Below are 21,392 nucleotides of genomic sequence, written 5' to 3'. Positions count from 1 at the left end.
TCTCCTCCAGCATTTCATTAATACTGCCGTCCACTCCTATGCAATGCACCACAAAATTCCTGTATTGGAGCCGAGGAAGGAAAATCCAGTCAAGGGCTGATGAAATTCATTAGTGTTGTGAACCATGATGCTGATGCAATTTAACTGTGCTGCAGCACAAAGTTTAATCTTACATCTGTGTAGCAGTCCATGAAGTATACTTAAAACTAACACAATACTTTTTTTTTTAATAGTTACCACAGCAGCTACAATTTGGTACTTCAATAAGCATTTGTCAATACCCACAACATAGAAGCACAGGAGGAGGTCATTCTGGCTCTTTGCGAGCAATCCAAAACTAGTGCCACTGCCATACTCTCTCCGCATAACCCGGTATATGCCACTGAAGTTAAAATTTCACTCAACACTTGAATTACTGTACTGAAAATATTTTTCAGCTTTCAAAATAAACCCCATGAAAATAATGTTCAGCATTTCCAATGCACATTGAAGTAACATTTAAATAGAGACATTTACAAAGCCAAGTGGCACATTTCTTAATCCAAGGAATTCTTCAAATATACAAAAAAGTTACCATTTTACTTCATTTTCATTTGGCGTCAAAATACTATTGCAGTCCTTCGTGCAATATCACCTTCTAAAAGGTTGAGTACACTCCACGCGCAAATCGTCCCCCACATTCCTAATAAGAGAGAACTCCACTCGCCACCCAAGGCTACAAGATCAGTGTTTTTTCACTTTTTCTAAACTAAGAACTGCAGAATCAAAAAAAAAAATTAAAATTTGAGGTGGATATAGTTTCAATGAAAATTTACACTTTTGCGCTTCCACTATATAAATCAATGTGAGGTGAAACCTTTCTTGCCAGGACCACGATGGAACCTTGTGGAGATCTGAAATTTCAAGTCAAGTCTACTATCTGTGCGGGTTAGGTTGATTTGGCTATGATAAATTGACCCTTAGTGTTAGGGGATTAAATACGTGGGGTTACGGGGATAGGGTGGGATATGTGTCGGTGCAGGCTCGATGGGCCGAAATGGCCTCTATCTGCACTGTGGGGATTCTGTGATTCTGTGATCTCACATAGCTGAGAGAGAGGGGTAGCTTCGGACTTTTGGCCGGTCAACCAGCACCAGCCTGCCTTTCCGGCGGCGAAGAGGCCACCACGATTTTGAAGCCCGAGCCTCATTTGAACCGACCGCGAGCTGCAGATGCCAAAAGGGCGTCCCAAAGCAGCTCGCCAGTTTTGGGCCACAGGAATGTCGGCCGGCTAGGACTCTGGTGGCAGCTGCAGTTAAGTCTTGGGAGGATTTCTCCTAACTTTCAGGGATTTTCTTTAGGTCTATTATATCATTTATGCATCGATAGTAATTCACCAGAATCCCCAATGGCTCAGCAAATTTACACGGTGATTAGCTGAGCCACGCAAACCAGGGAGATTGCAAGTTTGATCCCCAGTCTGTGCTGAATTTGCTGATCTCAAGCCAGAGCAGCAGTAGGGGAGCTACAACTGGCATTATTATCCTTGAGCCAGAGGGAAAACCTGTCCAGTGATTCCTTCGGGAAATGCATCTGCATACATGTCAGGTGAGCACAGGATCGGGGTGCAGCTCCCTATGTTCAAGTGGTCTACTCACTGTCTGGCTCACATGTGAAGAATGGGCACTTAGGCAAAAGACCAGAAGGGCATCCAGCACCTGTGGCACCAAAGCCCAGCAAAGATTCACTGGCCCGCATTTTGCGGTCAGAGGCGAGCGAACGTGGCTCTCCGTTCATTATGCTTACAGCTGCCCACAGACCTTTTGTGGGCTTTTGCGCAGCAACTTACGGTATTCAGAGATCCATTTCAGCGCGGCGCCCTCTGCCGGGGACCTGGGGTGTGTGTGAACAGGGAAAGCAACAGCGTGTCTCCTCAACCAATCAATCAGATTGAAGAATATTCACTGAGACACGCAGAGTTTAAACCAGGAAGTATAAATTAGAATATTTAATTCAATGTAAAATCATGTACAGAAAGCAAAATAGAGGGAAGGAAAGATGGGATTAAGAGAGAGATAAAAGAGAAAAAAGAAAAAGGTTTTTTTTAATTTCATTTTTATAAAATCTCCAAAAATAATTAAAATCTGAAGAAATGAGATTCCACACTTGTAAAAGTAATTTTTCAGGGCCAGAGAGGTTGTTTGGCAGTAATTAAGGCTTATCACACAGCTAAAAATTCACTTACACTTGAATGCACCAGTCCTAACTTTTCCTGGCGTGTTTAGTGGGTAACTAATGGGCAAGTATCACAACCTCACACCCTTCATGTGTTTTATTGGTTAACATAAAAGGGAACCCAAAAATCTTACTACCCACTTACTGTTTGCATGCCGGTAGAAGAGGCGGGGCGGGGCCTATTAGGGACAAAGAAGGTGATATGTGCTTAGAGGCGCAGGGCAAAGCTAGAATACTCAATGAGTACTTTGTATCGGTGTTTACTAAGTAGGTGGATGCTGACAAAATATCGGTGGAAGTGGAAAAGGTAGAAGCAATGGAAGGCCCCCAAACAGTAGTTGTAATGTAGGGCAAAGTATAAATCAGGAAATTAGAGGCGCATGTAGCAAGAGTACTACAGTAATCATGGGGGACTTTAATCTACATATAGACTGGGCAAACCAAATTTGCAGTAATAGTGTGCAGGACAAATTCATGAAATGTATGCAAGATAGTTTTCTAGATCAGTATGTTGAGGAACCAACTAAGGAACAGGCTATTTTAGATCTAGTATTGTGCAATGAGAAAGGGTTAATTAATAACCTTGTTGTAAAGGGGCTTTTAGGGAAGAGTGACCATAATATGATAGAATTCTATATTGTGTTTGAAAGTGACTTAGTTAAATCCGAAACTAGGGTCTTAAATCTAAACAAAGCAAACTACGTAGGTATGAGGGGCAAGTTGGCTAAGGTAGATTGGGAAACTACATTAAAGGGTATGACATCTAGAGCCATCTTTTGTTTCTTAACTTGTCCCATTACCATCTCCCTTTGCCTTGCACCATCTCTTAATGTCTCTTAATCTCTCCTGCCTTCCATCCTATCACAGACCTTCCCTGTTGTTATTTCCTCCCCGCCCCCCCTTTCCCTGCCCCTGCACTTGTTTAAAAACCTGTTCGATCTCCAGCTTTTTCCAGCTCTGACAAAGGGTCATTGACCTGAAATGTTAACTCTGTTTCTCTCTCCACAGATGCTGCCTGACCTGCTGAGTATTTCCAGCATTTTCTCTTATTTTAAAAGGTATGACAGTGGACGAGCAATGGCTAGCATTTAAAGAATACAAAATTTACAACAAATATACATTCCTTTAAGGCACAAAAACCCCACAGGAAAAGTGGTCCAACTGTGGCTAACAAGAGAAGTTAAAGATAGTATTAGATCAAACGAAGAGGCCTATAATGCTGCCAAAAAGAGTAGTAAGTCTGAGGATTGGGAGGATTTTAGAATGCAGCAAAGGAGGACCAAGAAACTGATAAAGAAAGGGATAATAGAATATGAGAGTAAACTAGCGAGAGGCATAAAAACAGACTGTTAAAGCTTCTACAGGTATGTAAAAAGGAAAAAAATTAGTGAAAGTAAATGTGGGTCACTTACAGGCTGAGACAGGAGAAATTATAATGGGGGAAAAGGAAATGGCAGAGAAATTAAACAAATACTTTGTGTCTGTCTTCACGGAAGACACAAAAAACTTCCCAGAAATAGTGGACAACCAAGGGTCTAGCAAGAATGAGGAACTGAAAGGGATTAGTATTAGTAAAAAAGTAGTACTGGAGAAATTAATGCGACTGAAAGCCGATAAATCCCCTGGGCCTGATGGCCTACATCCTAGGGTTTTGAAAGAGTTGGCTATAGAGATAGTGGATGCATTGGTTGTCATTTTCCAAAATTCCATAGATTCTAAAACGGTTCCCATGGATTGGAAGGTAGCAAATGTAACCCCACTATTTAAGAAAGGAGGGAGAGAGAAAACGGGGAACTACAGACCAGTTAGCCTGACATCAGTAGTGGGGAAAATGCTAGAATCTATTATTAAGGACGTGTTAACAGGGCACTTAGAAAATAATAATAGGATTGGGCAGAGTCAACACGGATTTATGAAAAGGGAAATCGTGTTTGACAAATCTGTTAAGAGTTTTTTGAGACTGTAACTAGCAGAATAGATAAGGGGGAACCAGTGGATTTGGTGTATTTGGATTTTCAGAAAGCATTTGCTAAGGTACCACACAAGAGGTTATTAAACAAAATTAGGGCTCATGGGATTGGGGGTAATATACTAGCATGGATTGAGGATTGGTTAACGGACAGAAAACAGAGAGTAGGAATAAACGGGTCATTTTCAGGTTGGCAGGCTGTAACTAGTGGGGTACCGCAAGGATCAGTGCTTGGGCCTCAGCTATTCACAATCTACATCAATGATTTGGATGAGGGGACCAAATGTAATATATCCAAGTTTGCTGATGATACAAAGCTGGGTGGGAATGTAAGTTGTGAGGAGGATGCAAGGAGGCTTCAAGGGGATATAGACAGGCTAAGTGAGTGGGAAAGAACATGGCAAATGGAATATAATGTGAAGATATCCACTTTGTAGGAAAAATAGAAAAGCAGAGTATTTTTTAAATGGTGAGAGATTGGGAAATGTTGGTGTTCAGTGGGACCTGGGTGCCCTTGTACACGAATCACTGAAAGTTAACATGCAGGTACAGCAAGTAATTAGGAAAGCAAATGGTATGTTGGCCTTTATTACAAGAGGATTTGAGTATAAGAGTAAAGACATCTTACTGCAATTATATAGAGCCCTGGTGAGGCCACACCTGGGGTATTGTGTACAGTTTTGGCCTCCTTACCTAAGGAAGGATATACTTGCCATAGAGGGAGTGCAACTAAGGTTCACCAGACTGGTTCCTGGGATGGGGGGATTGTCCTATGAGGAGAGATTGTGTAGACTAGGCCTATATTCTCTAGAGTTTAGACAAATGAGAGGTGATCTCATTGAAACATACAACATTCTTACAGGGCTTGACAGGGTAGATGCAGGGAGGTTGTTTCCCCTGGCTGGGGAGTCTAGAACTAGGGGTCACAGTCTCAGAATAAGGAGTCGGCCATTTAGGACTCAGATGAGGAGAAATTTCTTCACTCAGAGGGTGGTGAATCTTTGGAATTCTCTACCCCAGAGGGCTGTGGAGACTCAATTGTTGAGTATATTCAAGACAGAGATTGATGGATTTTTGAATATTAAGGGAATCAAGGGATATGGGGATAGTTCAGGAAAGTGGAGATGGGGTAGATGATCAGCCATGATCTTACTAAATGGCAGAGCTGGCCTGAAGGACCAAATGGCCTACTCCTGGCTCCTATTCCTTATGTTCTTATGTTATGAAAGTTCACCTGTAAGTAGATGTAAAAGAAACAGACTCTTAGGGGGAAAATTGGGTATAGCCCATTTTGGGGTGCTAACGTGACCGGGGTGCTAATTTTAGCACAACGAAAAACTTAGCACCCCTGCACCGTAAATTCAGTAGTAGTGCCCCAAGGAGGTGGAGCGCTACTGGAAGCGCTCCACCTCTTTCTTGGGGCGCTACTACTCAATGTCATGGCGGCACGTAGCGCCGCGTCATTGCAGGCCTCCTCCCCTGATTAAAGGGGAGGGGCCTAGCACTGCGCGCACCGGGGCTCTGCCGGACCACCGGGGTGCCGTGGAAACAGCCCAGCACTCAAGAGGAGCGCCGGGCTGAACGATCGCAGCCGGCACCCCGCATACAAATGTGAAAGGGGGCAGGTGCTGGCAGTCGGCCAAAATAAAAATGGCCACCTGACACCTGCCCTTTAAATTGCGCCGCTGCCCGCTACCGCCGCTGCAAAACCGCCCCCCTGATCCTGTCGCACATATTGCCCGGCGATAGGTCAGGGGGCGCAAGAGAAGTTTGCGGCCGGGGCGTTTTGCACGGCGATTACATCATCATCACCGGCGCAGCGGAGCAACCGGCTCCGCCATCGCTAACCTCTCGCTGAATTTTGTGGGAGCCGTTAGCGGCGCCGCACCCGGGCTCTAGGGCATTTGCGCCCCATTAGCGCCCGAGAGGAGTAAAGCAACCCAATTTCTAGCCCTTGGTCTCCAAGAATACCCGAAACGATTCCAATATTTGTTTCTTTTGTAGAAAGGTTAAAAGAAATATTAATTTAATTTATCAAGATAAGATCTCTCAGCATGTAGTTTAGCAGCTTACCTCACGAACAGCTAGGCTGTCACTCAGCTGCTCTGCTTCATCTATATCCCCTGTAGCAATGGCATTGTCAAGGTTTTTTTCTAGATTTGTCTGAAAGAACAGTTTAATAAGTGAATTGCAAATAACAGCATGTAAAACTTCAGCCACCTGAGGCTGCTCTTGATAATGATCGAAAAAAAAATCATATTCACACGAAAAGATTCTGAACAACTAGCGACTGGTAAATAAAGCAGTTTCAGTTATTGTCAACTAATCTTGCATCTGTAACTACAATATTAATGATTTGTTTGACACTGAAGTCCAGGGAATTCCTTCCAATATTGCTGCACTCTGACTCCTGCAGTGACTTCTTGAGCCCTGAATTTCTATTTTCAAAGTGCAACGTCCCCTCTCCATCTAGCAATAGGTTCCGTTTCAATAAATGTAACATCAAAAATAAGTCAAAAAGTTCACTTTTGCAAATAAAATGTGTCAGGCTAATAGAAGAATAAATCTGCACTGTTCTCACGGCATTCTCGTGTCTGGGCATTTCTTACCATTCAAACAGCAATAGATCTGCATCATTGAGCAACACCTACAAAGATGATGCTATATATAACAAGCAATGTTTAACTTTACCAAAAACAAGTCATAATGTTCCTGTACTTCAGTTTCAAGAGTATTAAACTGGATTGAACTCAGTTTATCATTTAGTATCCAGGATCTGAACACTGGGAGCTGATCATTTGAAGTACAATGTTCAAGCAATCTTATGATTTAGTCATTCCGCTACTGGCACAATTTTTCTTCACGCACAAAATTCTTACCTCAAGACATTAGAGATTTAAATCATCACATGATAGCTGACATAAAATAAAGTTTAAATGATAGTGTGATGGATGAATTTCAGCAATCTGCACTTTACTGAACTAGTTTTAACCTGTTCTGCATCAATTATATCTTTAGCGCTAGTCTATCAATTCAGTCCCTGCAGCAGATCCAGTTTTTTTCCCTCTTTTTTTTTACAATGCCATTAAGGTGACATGAAGCACACTGATTAACACTGTCAATCTGTATTCAGGTCTTAAAGTGTCTAAATATTTAACTCTGGTATGCAACTATGTGCTGTTAAACTATTCTGCACAGAAAAGACAGCAAGTGGCTACAAGACAAAGCTGGGCAACTGTGAAGTGTGAATGAGCAGAAATGTGCTAACATAAAGAGAAAGCTCATTACCCCCTTTAGCCAGGGTTTTCCGAGCCCACTGTGACGAGGGTAAGCTTTCTATATGTGCCTGTACGTGTGTAGGCCCCAGTATATGAATGGCCTGAAACACAGGGCTTAAGACAAATGATGTTCATAAATCTTACTGTAACATATGATGTACTGTGCAACAATCTTTAAGGCAGCAGTACTGCAAAAATGTAAATGCCCCCCCCCCCCCCCCAATTCATTATTTTCCAAAAACATTTGGAAAAGAATAAGACTGTAAATCAGATTATGCTTATTGGTCCTTCAACTCGTCTTATACTTTAAAACTGAACAGTGATTTTTATTTTACTGTTGAGGTTCACATTCAAATCGTGTGGCCAATAAATGTTTAAAAGGTGCAAATCGTGTCTACAGATGGAATGTAGCAGTCATGCAGTGGGATTCTGAAAATAAAGCCTAGAAAAATTGTCAAACAATTAATGAGATCAAACAGTCCACAAAAGTCAAAATTAAATGGTTACTCTGCAGCAATCTGTTGCAATTACAGGTAACATATAACCTTTACCGGTCAGGAAACACAACACATTTAACACTCACTAGTCTGCAAAATAAACTGAAACTTTATTAGCACATTAAACGCAATGAGGTGTGTTTTAAAGTCTAAGGATTAATTAATTATACATCAACAACTTGCATTTATATAACACCTTTATTGTAGCAAAATGTCCCAAGGTGCTTAACAAGAGCATTAGCGATAAAAATATTTTTGACACTGAGCCACAGAAGGAGATATCAGGACAGACGACCAAAAGCTTGGTAAAAGAGGTAGGTTTTAAGGAGCATCTTAAAAGGAGAAGATAGGTGGAGAGGTTTAGAGCGGGAATTCCAGAGCTTAGGACCCAAGGTTGCGAACAGTCTGGCTCAGCTTCAGACAGTTGTCAGGGATGGAAACGGTGGCCAGGGAACAGACTTTGTGGTGAGGACCAAAGACAATGGCCGGAACTTTGCTGGCGCTCAGGGGGCGGGACATCAGGCAAAATTGCAAAGATTGACAGCGGGTCGGAAACCCGCCTTCAATCAATCTTCCCAAGTGTCGGGTTCCAGATTTGCGCATGGACCCGACACATAGCGGCGGGAAGAGGATTATAGCCACTTAACTGCTTGGTAATAGGCAGTTAACAGGCTTTTTCCAATTTTGACACTTCTACTGCGGGCTTCCCGACATCCGGACACCATGCCAGGTAAGTGTGGTGTGTTGTGAGTCTGCTGTAATGTTTATGCATTGATAGCAGCTACAGAAGTGGTGTGAAGGATCCAATGGTGCACTGGTGAGTTTCAGAGGTAAGAAAATGTTGGGAATTTCATTTTTAATGCATTTAGACTTTTCTGTAGGTAACAAGTTTTGAATTGTATGTGTAGTCCCACCTCATTGGGAGAACCTCTCTCACCAGTGACAGATCACTTCTGTAACCTCACCTTCAGCTGCCATCTGTTCTAGCCTAAGGAGGGAGTCACTGGAGAGCCTGGGTGCAAGAGCTCACCTGTGAACAGTCATTGTCAGCATTTGCAGCACCTCAATGCTGTCAAACACTGAAAAACCAACTGTCAAAAAAAATTGCGCGCGGTCCCTTTAAAAAAAAACGGCCACTGGCTTCCTCTTAATTGGCCGGCAAGCCCGCAGGGTGGGCTTAACAAGTCCAACTGACGAAAAATTACGTCTGTGGGCCGGATGTAGTTGGGCACGGGACTGGAACCCGGAAAGCAGCTGACCCGCTCCCAAGCCGCCTCAATGCATTAAATCGTGGCCAATGGCTTCAGTTGTCCCAACATTTAGTTGGAGGAAATTTCTGCCCGTCCAATAATGGATGTCGGACAAGCAGTGTAACAAATCAGAGACAGTGGAGCGGTCAAGAGAGGTGGTGGTGAAATAAAGCTGAGTGTCGTCAGCATACATGTGGAACCTGATGTGTTTTTGGGTGATATCGCCGAGGGGCAGCTTGTCAATAAGAAACAGAAGGGGGCTAAAGATAGATCCTCGGGAGACTCCAGAGGTAATGGTGTGGGAGTGGAAGAGAAGCTATTGCAGGTGATTCTCTGGTTACAATTCGATAGATAAGAATGGAACCAGACATCATCAATCATTAATACTGAAACTGAAATTTATTGGTGCTTTTTCAAATGATTTCCTTTATTGCTCACCTCTATCCTCAGCTCATCTCAACCCAACCAGCACTGAAGCCCTCATCCACATGGTTACCCCATAGCTAAATGGCTGAATTTCACCTATGTTCTAGATGCTGAGAGGATGTTTCCCCTCGTCAGAGAATCTGGAACGAGGGGGCATAGTCTCAGAATAAGGGGTTGCCCAGTTAAGATGGAGATGAGGAGGAATTTCTTCTCTCAGAGGGTCGTGAATCTTTGGAATTCTCTACCCCAGAGAGCTGTGGAAGCTGAGTCATTGAATATATTCAAGGCTGAGATAGACAGATTTTTGAGCAACAGGGGAGTCAAGGGTTATGGGGAGCGGGCAGGATTAGCCATGATCTCATTAATTGACAGAGCAAGCTCGAGGGGCCGAATGGGCTGCTCCTGCTCCTATTTCTTATGTTCTCCTCACTGGCCTCCTAGGCACCAACCTACACAAACTCCGTCACTTGCCCTATCCTGTACTAAGCCCCACTTGATGTAAGAAAAAGGAGTCTTACCATCAAGTAACTTTAAAGTAAGCTTTAAGTAACTTATAAACACACTATAGACAAGAGAGGTCTTTACCATGCCTCTGGTAGAAGCCTCTTACAATACTGAACAGTCCAGTATTTATACCAGTCCAACAGGAAGTGACATATGACAGGAAGTGAGGTATGTGCATAGTTCACAGGAAGTGATCACATAACTTCCCGGAAGTTGTTATTATTATCACACTACTTACCTATCATTCCTGTCTTCATTAACCCCCATGGGCTTGCCATCCCCCAAACACTGACTTCAAAATCCTTGTTACCCACAGATCCCTTCATAGTGTCAGCTGTGGCTCAGTGGGTAGCACACTCGCCTCTGAGTCAAAAGATTGTGGGTTTAAGTCCCACTCAGGGACTTGCGCACATAAAGCTAGGCTGACACTCCAGTGCAGTGCTGGGGGAGTGCTGCACTGTCAGAGGTGCCGTCTTTCGGATGAGACGTTCGGATGGATGTGAAAGCACTATTTCGAAGAATAGTAGGGGAGTTATCCCCGGTGTCCTGGCCAATATTTCTCCCTCAACCAACATAACAAAAACAGATTATCTGGTCATTTTCACATTGCTATTTGTGGGAGCTTGCCGTGTGCAAATTGACTTCCGCATTTCCCACATTGCAACAGTGACTCCACTTCAAAAGTACTTCATTGGCTGTAAAGCGCTTTGAGATGTCCGGTGGTCGTGAAAGGCGCTATGTGAATGCATGTCTTTCTTTCTTTCATAGTCCCACACCACACTACCTTTACAACCTCCACCACCGCTACTTTGTGTCTTGCCACTCTCAAAGCTCACCTCTAGAACTTCTCCAATCACCTCTCATAACTCTTCATCCAGTTCTTGCTAAGGTTTTGGAAAATTCCATTCCTTTGGTATGTTTTGCTATATTAGAGACGCTAAACAAGTGTAAGCTTATGCTGCTACTGTTTTTGTATGGAATACTTCAAATAAATTCTCTGATGTGGACAATCATGCTAATGGATAAGCAGATTAACATTTAAAGCGCAAGATAGGCTCGTGGCAAGTGATGGCTTAAAGTTTAGTTCAAATAGCACACATTTATTTCATCTACTGCAGGATTTCCTCCCTTTTAATTGTTTATCAATATATTTCCCTGGGCCACTGTCATAATTTTGATATCTAGAAAGGAGAAAAGTATTTAAGTGATAAGTTACCTCAAAGACCCACAGCAGTTAAGTGACTGATCATATTATGCTGTTATGGCTCTTGATGCCAAAGATGCTAATGCTGAGTTGAAATTGCCCACTACAAGCTGTCTAACTATAGTCCGGGACAGTGAGAAAAGACAAATCAAAATCACTCTAGGGGGGGAATAGCTGCAAGACAATATGCATCATCCTGTTCTGCAACACCAGCAATTAGCCTCTCCCACATTATGGAGCTTTTTGTACAGTTTTAAAGTGAGTTGATTTATACCAGATTTATTTCACATTTGGTCTGAGAAAACAGTCTGAATGAGTGCTGCATTCCAACCTGCCAACTGGTGCATGATAAGTTCTCTCCCTAAGGAAAAACCGACACAGTATTATTACTGGGTACACATCTTCCGAGCAATCCATAAACTTGCATTGGCACTAGAAGACCTGGGGCTAGTTGCTTTGTTAAGAGACAGATGACATGGAAGTGAAGGGCTACAAAATGGGGAGGAGCGGTAAAACAAAAAAAAAGTCTGATTGGAACACATCTGCTCCCAATGTGTTCCTCTAGTGATTAAATTCAACACATATACTGATGAAATGTTTAACATACATGTATACATGAACCGAGGGAACAGTTGCTTTATCAGGCTGAATGAGATTTTGTAATCTTGCCGTTCTGTTCAACCCTAAGATGAAATAAGGCTTCCTATTCATCACCAAGACAGCTTACTTTCACTTCTGCAACACCGCCTGCCTGAACCCTTCGGCTGCTGAAACCCTTATACAAGAAACTCTCAATTTACCGGCACCTTAATAACCGGAAATCTCCGTTAACTGGCAAAATTCAGGAGTAGGTTCAGGTAAGTTTTACTTCATATTAGTGGCCGTTCCTGGCTCTGTAGCCGTGTAACCGGGGTTCCTGCACCTGTTGCTATGCAACAGGGATGCCTGGATCTGTGGCCGGGGTTCCTGCACCTGTTGCTATGCAACAGGGACGCCTGGATCTGTGGCCGGGGTTCCTGCACCTGTTGCTACAGGGACGCCTGGATCTGTGGCTGTGTACGGGGCTCTCATACCTTTTTACTATACCTCTCTGTAATCCGGACTTTTTGATAAACCGGCACCACGCCGGTCCAGTCAGTGCCGGATAAAAAAGAGAGTTTCTTGTACATGCCTTTTCCACCTCCATACTTAACTACGATAATGCTCCCCCTTGCTGACCTTCCATCCTCCACCTTCCATAAATTCCCTCTTGCCCAATACTCAACAACACAACTTGTATTTATATAGCGCCTTTAACGTAGTAAAACGTCCCAAGGCGCTTCACAGGAGCGTCATCAAACAAAATTTGACACCGAGCCACATAACGGGATTTTAGGGAGGATGACCAAAAGCTTGGTCAAAGAAGTAGGTTTTAAGGAATGTCTTAAAGGAGGAAAGAGAGGTAGAGAGGCGGAGAGGTTTACGGAGGGAATTCCAGACCTTAGGGCCTCAGCAGCTGAAGGCACGGCTGCCAATGGTGGAGCAAATAAAATCGGGGATGCACATGAGGCCAGAATTGGAGGAGCGCAGATATCTTGGAGGATTGTGGAGCTGGAGGAGATTACAGAGATAGGGAGGGCCGAGGCCATGGAGTGATTTGAAAACAAAGATGAGAATTTTAAAATTGAGTTGTTGCTTAACCGGGAGCCAATGTAGGTCAGCAAGCACAGGGGCGATGGGTGAACGGTACTTGGTGCGAGTTAGGATACGGACAGCAATCTTTTGGATTAGCTTAAGTTTATGGAGGGTGAAAAATGGGAGGCCGGCCAGGAGTGCGTTGGAATAGTCAAGTCTAGAGGTAACAAAGGCATGGATGAGGGTTTCAGCAGCAGATGAGCTGAGGCAGGGGCACAGTCGGGCGATGTTATGGAGGTGGAAATCAGCAGTCTTAATGATGACACGGATATGTGGTTGGATGCTCATCTCAAGGTCAAATACGACACTAAAGTTGCGAACATCTGGTTCAGCCTCAGACTCTTCTGCCCATACCACGTCCTGCACTAAAACTCACTTGCCCATCACCCTTGTCCTGGCTCCTCATCCTCCAATGCATTAATTTCAAAATCCTTGCCTTTGTCCATAAATATCTTCAAGAACTCGCTTCACCCAATCTCTACATTCTCCTCCAGCCCTATATCCCCTCCTACGTGCTCTGCTCCTCTGACTCCAGCCTTCTACACATTCCCCCCTTCCTTTACCTCACCATTGGGCCACCACAGTTCTACCTTTTGGCACTTCTTAAACCTTTACACCTCTAAAAACCTCAAGACCCATCTCTTTGACCAAGCGTTCAGTCACCCCTCCTCATTCTCCCTTCCTGGCTCTGTATCCGTATTCCATACGTCTATTTATGAAGCACCTTGGGATTTTTTTTTTTTACATGTAAGGCATTATATAAATGCAATTTGTTGTTGATCCAAACTCAAATTCATTTATACAGAGTAATGAGAAAAGTAAACATTATTACCTTTGAACGAGACGTGTTGCAAGCAGGAAACTGAAATCTATCATTTGCTCCAAGGTATTGCTTTAGTTCACTCCAGTGGGCCTCTCGCACAGTAAACTCACTGCTAGAAGCAAGCACAACCTCCACATTATCAGCATAATTCTCATTACAATTTATCAATTTATTTTAAAGAATTAATTACTGCCATCCAACCAACGTACTTGTGCTTAAAGGCGATGCCTGGAATGGGTTACTTAATTTCTACTCAAGTTTAACTTTAAAATCAATCAAAGAAAATAAATCTCAAAATGATTAGTATAAACTGACTAAAAACAATCTTCACAACTGTACTGAGGATTTCATGCACTAAACTGTCTTCAGGAAAAACGAATCTCCTAAATTATTTTTTTAACAGGATCTTTTGATTTATTCTGTTAAAAGTGCATTTGGAAATTGACAAAATTAAAAATGCAACATATATATCAGATTATCACACAATTGCCAACGGGACTGATAAATCTGTACCTTTTATTCTCAGTTTTCTGCTCTTGTTCAGCTTTCTCGCCATTCCTTCCTACATTTGTAGAGCCTTCTGTGTAAGAATAATCGTAATTATACATAAATCCATAACTATCCAAAAAACCTTTGTAATACTGACATTAACTTTTCCATTAGGCTACGCCAATTTTTTGAGTAAACTTGCAAGTGATGACTAGACAGACTGAAAGAGAGTAGTGTCTATTTGAAATGTTCACTTGGGCAATCCCTCAATTATTACCATCTTCACAGAGTACAAGGAGGGCCAAGGTAAAGGAATGAGAGGTTTATTGTTCTACATAACCTTTATTTACATATCTATACATCTATTTTTAATTATTTTAATTTATTAAAGCACGCTCAACATTTGAAGAACCTTTTTGTAATTGTGGACACCCATTACCGTTATATATTAATCAGTGTGATTGAGAGCCAATATTGTCAATATATCACTAATGAGTTGTCAATGAAAAATGCATAATTAAAAATGAATAATTTCTTCGATTAGCAGTGCTGTTTCCCTGCCGCAGCACCACTGTGGAGGGGCTAAGCAGGCCAAAGTTCTGCAGGCTCACCCAAGTGCACCTTGGCCCTGTTTCCCAAGCAGTCTACAGGCCAGTGACAGATGCATTGACAGCGGATCTAGAGAAAGGGTGGGACTGATCAGATTAGAGCTGTGCAATAGCAACTTCATCTAAGAATGTAACTTAATAAAAAGTTTTAGATACATTACACCCTCATTTTAAAAAAAAACCCCCAATAAAAACAAAGCAAATCAGTCCAAATTAACTTTTTCAGAAAGTGTCAGTTAGATTAGATACTCAATCTGCTGGCAATCTTCATCAGTAATTCACTGAAGTAAAGTGAATAATTTCCCTAACGTACTGTACCTGCACCAGCAGCTTTTCGTTTTCGTCTAACCCTCTTTTTAAATGAGGCTTGAGTTATGGAATTTCTTCTCTCTTTCAATTCCTGAAATTTCTAAGAAAAGATTAACATCGGGTTAAAGCAAATAGCAATAACTTGTTCATTATACTGTTATTAGAATAATTCAGTGTAAGGTGTATGTTAGAGTTTATTTCACAAACGTGAATGAGTGACAGGTACTTCACAAGTAAAAGTAAAACCACTTGTGGTAGATGGACAAAACATACAAGTAATTCTGATGTCAATGAGATGAAACAAACAGTTCTCTAGCTTTTACACAGAGAAGTGTGGCTAAGGCAATGTGTAACTGAGCCAGAGAGACCAGAAAGGTCCCAGGTTTGATCTCCACCTTCTGTTGGAGTAGCGCATCTTAGACTGGGGGTGCTACTGGGTAGGGAGGAGAAACGTCTGATCCCTTTCCAGTGCCACTTGCTGGAAACTACACATGTGGACTCTGGATGAGAGAAGATCGAGTTCGGCTACTATGCCTCTATTCTCTCCCGCCCCAGTTGAATAGTATGCTAACACTCACTGTCTAGGCTCACACTTGAAGAATGCCCACTTGAGCAAGCTTGCGTACAGTCCCGATGCCTATGGAACCATGTCCCAGCAAACAGACCCTTTGGGCCAGCAAAATTTATTTTAAAAAACCATACTAAAAAATTGCATAGATAAAACTCTAGCTGGGCAGTACAGGCACAGCAGGCACAATGTGGTGTGCTTAGTAATGGTAGGACACATATTCATGCTTTTAATTAAATCAAGTGTAAGCATGAGGCTGTTGTGCTGAAGCTGTAGAGCACTTTTCTTAGACTGCATCTTGAATACTACATTCAGTTCTAGTCAGAGGCACAGGAAACCATCTAAGCCTTGGAAGCACTGCCGAAAACGGCCATGAGGCCGATAACTCGATCCTCTGACAGTAGGTTATGTGGAAAGGTTAGTAAACTCAGACTCTTCAACCTCGAAAGGAGGCAGCTTAGAAGTTATCTTTTAGAGATATGTAAGCTACCATGTGGAACAGAAAAGGTGAGAATAGCTACTTTTGACATCAAGGCAGCATTCGACTGAGTATGGCACCAAGGAGCCAAACGTAGGTCAATGGGAGTCAAAGGGAACACCGTCCACTGGTTGGAATCATACCTGACACAAAGGAAGATGGTTGTGGTTGTCTGAGACCAATCATCGCAACCCCTGGACATTGCTGCAGGAGTTCCTCAGAAAAGCGTCTATGGCCCAACCATCTTCAAGTGCTTCATCAATGACCTTTCTTCTGTCACAAATGGTGCTGTTCACTGATCATTTCACAGTGTTCAGATGCAGTTACAACTCCTCCGATAATGAAGAAACTTATGCTAGCCTACAGTAGGACTTGGATAACATCTAGGTTTGGGTTAATAAGCAGCAGGTAACATTTGTGCCACATATGCTGAGCAGTAAACATCTCAAAGCAAGAAAACCTAATCCCTCCTCCTGATCTTCAATGGTACTGCCAGAGCCGAGACAACCACCTCCAGCATCCTGGCTACAAGCTGGGTATTCCGTGATGAGTGGCTCACTTCCAGACTCCTCAAAGTCTCACCATCATCTGCAAGGCTAAAGTCAGAAGTGTAATGGAAAATTCACCACTTGTTTAGATGAGCGCAGCTGCAGTAATACCCAAGAAGCTCAACAACATGCAGGACAGAGCAGTTTGTTTAATCAGCACCCCAGTCAATTCACTCAATATCCACTCCCTCCATCACCGGTGTACTGTGGCTGCAGTAGGCACTATCTGCAGGATGCACTGCAGCAACTCATCCAGACTGCTTCAATAGAACCTCCTTCCCAAAGATGTCCACCACGCAGATGAACAAGAACAGCAATGTTGTGGGGACACCATCACCGCCAAGTCACATTATCCTGGCTTAGACATATTGTTATTCCTTCATCACTACTGACAATATTCTGAAACTCCCTACGAGTGATTTGCAGTATTTCCTATGCAATCATTAGCCATTTAGTTCTTTCCTTTGCCGCAATCATGTTTTTAAACATGTAAAATGGCACGGCGGACCTAAAGGAAAATAAGTGTACTGGTATGTTTACTGGTTTGAGTGATATATAATAGGAAGCATTTTAGAACAGGTAAAACACAATATAACTTTATAATTGTTATTAAACCGTACAATATAAAAAAACATACTTTCCACATTTGCAGAGAAACTCCAGCTGGGCACTCTTCAGTTACAGCTTTCGAATCTTCTGCAGCTTTCGTCTCTTTCCAGCAGGTATCCAATTTATTTTCATTGCTACTCTGTCCTGGTGACATACTGAAAGAAATGACAGAAAAACAGTGGGGCAATGGGAAGCATAGAAAGCAAATGAGGCACAGCTGTTCCCAGCAAAATCCTGCAAGGAAAAGAGGAGTAAAATTCCTCGGAAAGAGAGAACTTTACAAACTTTGTTTTTGGAAGTTGACATACGTGGTCATAAACATCCTTACCAACCAGCTCTGCAGTACAGCATTCAATGCTTCAGTTGATAAGGTCCTGGTGCTGCATCAGGTAGCCCTTCCAGTAACCACAGGTCATCATATTTAACAGATCCCAGAGCAAATTTCATGATATGAAAGTCTTGGGTTCCAACCATGAAAGTCGTCTGTAATTTTGTATTTTGGTAAATTCAAGGTCTATTTTACTGGTACATGCAAACTAAAGCTCAACTCCAAGTATAAAACATACCAGATTCAAATTAAAATATCAATAGATTATAAATATTACTACAATATTAATGTGTGTAAAACAGCATAATTTATATAATTGAGACTATTGTAACAGCATAATATACATGCACTACAAAGGATCATTTTTATTTTACAGTAGTTTGGGATCTATTACAAGAGCATAAGATAATCAACGATGCTTTGAAGATTGAATAGTTGATGTTGTCAAAATCCTGAGATTGAGTCCCACCCGTAAACATATTCACAATCTTTTTGATTTATTCCATCCCCGTTTCTAAGTTTTCCTTGTTCTTCTCCTCTTGGGGCCAAACCAGCCTAGATCTGAAACTCACTGTATGGAAGATATTGATGTAAACTCACATCTCTTCTTTTGGTAGGGTGGTACATTGCTACACCGACATGTGCCATTGACCTATATACTCATAGAAGACCCTCTGTAATCTTAATATGTACAATTACAACATGTAGTGTTCTTACCAGTTAGGTTTTTGGTCTGTGGAATCCACCATTACTGGGCAGTTTTCTGGGGCAATTTGTCTTGAAAAAAAAGAGAAAAAATTTATAGCATGCATACTTTCACCAAACTGTACCGTCTGTATGGAATAAAGGGTATATTCAACAGGTTAATACTTTCAAAGAATATTTCATTGGATGTGATGTGGCCTGGAGCTTTCTCTGAAGTTAGCAAGTTTATTTCCATGACAGGAGAGGGTGAGAAAGAAAACACGTTAGAAACTTTATGAAAGAGAAAAATGATCGACATGATAGAAAGAACTTGCATTGATATAGCACCTGTCACATCCTCAGCACGTTCTAGAGTGCTACACGCCAAGGAATAACTGATGAAGCAATTTGTGGACAAGATCTCGTAAATAGAAAGTGTGAGATAACTAACCAATTAATCTGTTTTTGATGGCGTTGGTTGAGGGATAAAGGTTGGCACTTGGAGAACACTCTGTTCTTGTAAGAATAGTGCAATGGGATCTTTTACCTTCATCTGAACAGGTGGATAGGGCTTTGACTTAATATTTCATCTGTAAGACAGCACCTCCGACTACCCTTGGTACTGCTTGGAACTGTAAGACTAGATTAAGTCCTGCTCTGTGGCTTGAATTCCCAAGCTTCTGACTCTGAGGTGAGAAAGTACGACCACTGGGCCAAGCTGACATTCTGTACAGACATTAAAATACCATTTAAAAAAAAAATTTGGCAACTACATTGTCTGTAATTTTCTTCTGTGACTAGTTATGTATCTGTCATGTGTAGCTTTCTGATCGGTAAGATAAACAATTACAAATCAAAAAAATAATCAATCATATTGTATAAGAAAAGGAACATAAGAAACAGGAGCAGGAGTAGGCCAATCGGCCCCTCGAGCCTGCTCCGCCATTCAATAAGATCATGGCTAATCCAATCTTGGCCTCAATACCACTTTCCCGCTCTCTCCCCATACCTCTCAACTCCCCTGTAGTTCAAATATCTGTCAATCTCCGCCTTGAATATATTCAATGACTCCGCCTCCACAGCTCTCTGGGGTAGAGAATTCCAAAGATTCACGACCCTCAGAGAAGAAATTCCTCCTCATCTCCGTCTTAAATGGGCGACCCCTTATTCTGAAACTATGCCCCCTAGTTCTAGATTCCCCCACGAGGGGAAACATCCTCTCAGCATCCACCCTATCAATCCCCCTCAGAATCTTATGTTTCAATAAGATCACCTCTCATTCTTCTAAACTCCAATGAGTATAGGCCCAACCTGCTCAACATTGCGGGTTTAGTCATTCAGCAGTTATACTTTTGGAACAGCAACCCAGAGATTGAGAGTTCAAATCTTGCCGTGAGAAATTGTGAAACTGAGCTCAGTAAGTCTGCTCAATTGTGGGCTAGTACAAGAAAAAGTTACCATCAACAACAACAACAACTTGTATTTATATAGCGCCTTTAACGTAGTAAAACGTCCCAAGGTGCTTCACAGGAGTATTAAAAGACGAAAAAGGCTGCCGGATTGCTGATAAAACCCAAGTGAACTCACAATCTATGTGCTGTTAGTCGAGTACCACAACCACTGGGCTGCTGTACATAAATCAATAAAGTTGATCAAACAGGATCTTCCCCTTCTGAATCAACATTGACTGCTGTTTACTAGCTTATTATATACAACAACAACAAAAACGCCGTTTATTGGTTACAACTCATAACTTATATAGTTACATTTGGGCACACGGACGCTTTATAGACATGTATAAATGTAATCAGACCTCACACTTGCCAATATTGAAATCCATTTGCCACAGTTTTGCCCATTCACTTAATCAATTAATATCTTTGTAATTTTATGCTTCCACATACACTGCTTACAATGCCAAATATCTTTGCACCATCGGCAAACTTGGATATGTGCTTCTCTATCCTGTCATCTAAGTCGTTAATAAATACGTTATCATTATACAGATAATCCTCAAATTTACTCCTGATAATCAATTCCACTATTTTACACAGAATTGAAGTTAGGACTAATGGGTTTCTAGTTGCTTGTGTCTGTTTTGTCATATTTTTGGAATACAAACGCCAGGTTAGGATATTTCCAATATGCTACCTCCTCAGTGAGTCCCTCCTAATGATCGTTAATGCCTCACAAATCTCTTCCTTAGTTTCCCTTAGCACACTAAGATAAGTGCTATTTATCCTGGGGGATTTATTTGTTTTGAGCTTTTAGCCTGTCTAGAACTTCAATCTCATTATATCAAAGTCATTCATTTTGTCTGGGTTATCTCTATTTGGGGAGGGCATGCTGTGAATACTTGGAGGATGAAATCATTCAAAACTTTTACTATCTTGTGCTCATCCTCTGTTTCAAGTCTATTTGTATCACCTTTTCTCTCACTGCCCTCTTATTGTTGCAGTACTGAAAGAATCTCTTACCGTCATGTTTTACCTCTACGCTTTTTTTGTGCCCCTCTGATTAGCTTTTCAATGTAACTACAAAAATAAACAGTGATATCAAATTTAGACAGGCTGGTGGCGGGGTGTCATCATAAAATAATTTATGGAGAACAATACAAAAGGAGGTGTCCCTCAATGGAATGGAATCCCCTGCCTGAACACTGTAGAAGCTGTGTATAGGCAGGCATTCATGTTTAGGTCACAGGGAGCAGATAACGCAACGGTGTAGCTCTTGGATCCTGTTTTACAGATAATCTGTATTCACCACCGTACACTTTATCTGAAAAGCCTACATGAAATACAAACGTTAATTTAGTATAAACAATATACATGCATGTCGGAACCAATGACGTAGGAAAGAACAGAGGAGGGCCTGCTGAGGGTGTATCAGGAGCTCGGCGCTAAGTGAAAAAGGACTTTCATCCAATAAAGGA

General features: G+C 42.0%; 1 protein-coding gene across 6 annotated transcripts in view; it reads right to left on the bottom strand.

The window, feature by feature from the left end:
• The window catches only part of fam204a (family with sequence similarity 204 member A), an 89,549-nt gene that overhangs the window by 42,025 nt on the left and 26,132 nt on the right, over positions 1-21,392 (bottom strand). For 2 of the 6 annotated variants that reach the window (XM_085994394.1, XM_085994393.1), the window contains exons 2-7: positions 18,494-18,553; positions 17,477-17,603; positions 15,255-15,345; positions 14,353-14,419; positions 13,849-13,951; positions 6,257-6,346 (exon numbers count right to left, since the gene is read on the bottom strand). In XM_085994394.1, coding sequence (XP_085850520.1) covers positions 6,257-6,346; positions 13,849-13,951; positions 14,353-14,419; positions 15,255-15,345; positions 17,477-17,603; positions 18,494-18,525 — 510 coding nt within the window. In that variant the 5' untranslated portion in view covers positions 18,526-18,553. The remainder of the gene's footprint in view (positions 1-6,256; positions 6,347-13,848; positions 13,952-14,352; positions 14,420-15,254; positions 15,346-17,476; positions 17,604-18,493; positions 18,554-21,392) is intronic. The other 4 variants (XM_085994397.1, XM_085994396.1, XM_085994395.1 and 1 more) reach the window with 4 other exon arrangements.

The sequence above is a fragment of the Somniosus microcephalus genome, chromosome 8 (assembly GCF_052327205.1).
Source record: "Somniosus microcephalus isolate GS21.2 chromosome 8, FLI_Smic_1.0, whole genome shotgun sequence".
In the NCBI taxonomy this organism is placed as follows: Eukaryota; Metazoa; Chordata; class Chondrichthyes; order Squaliformes; family Somniosidae; genus Somniosus; species Somniosus microcephalus.
Note: the sequence above shows the minus strand (reverse complement) of the source record. Positions and strands in the feature narration are given on the sequence as shown.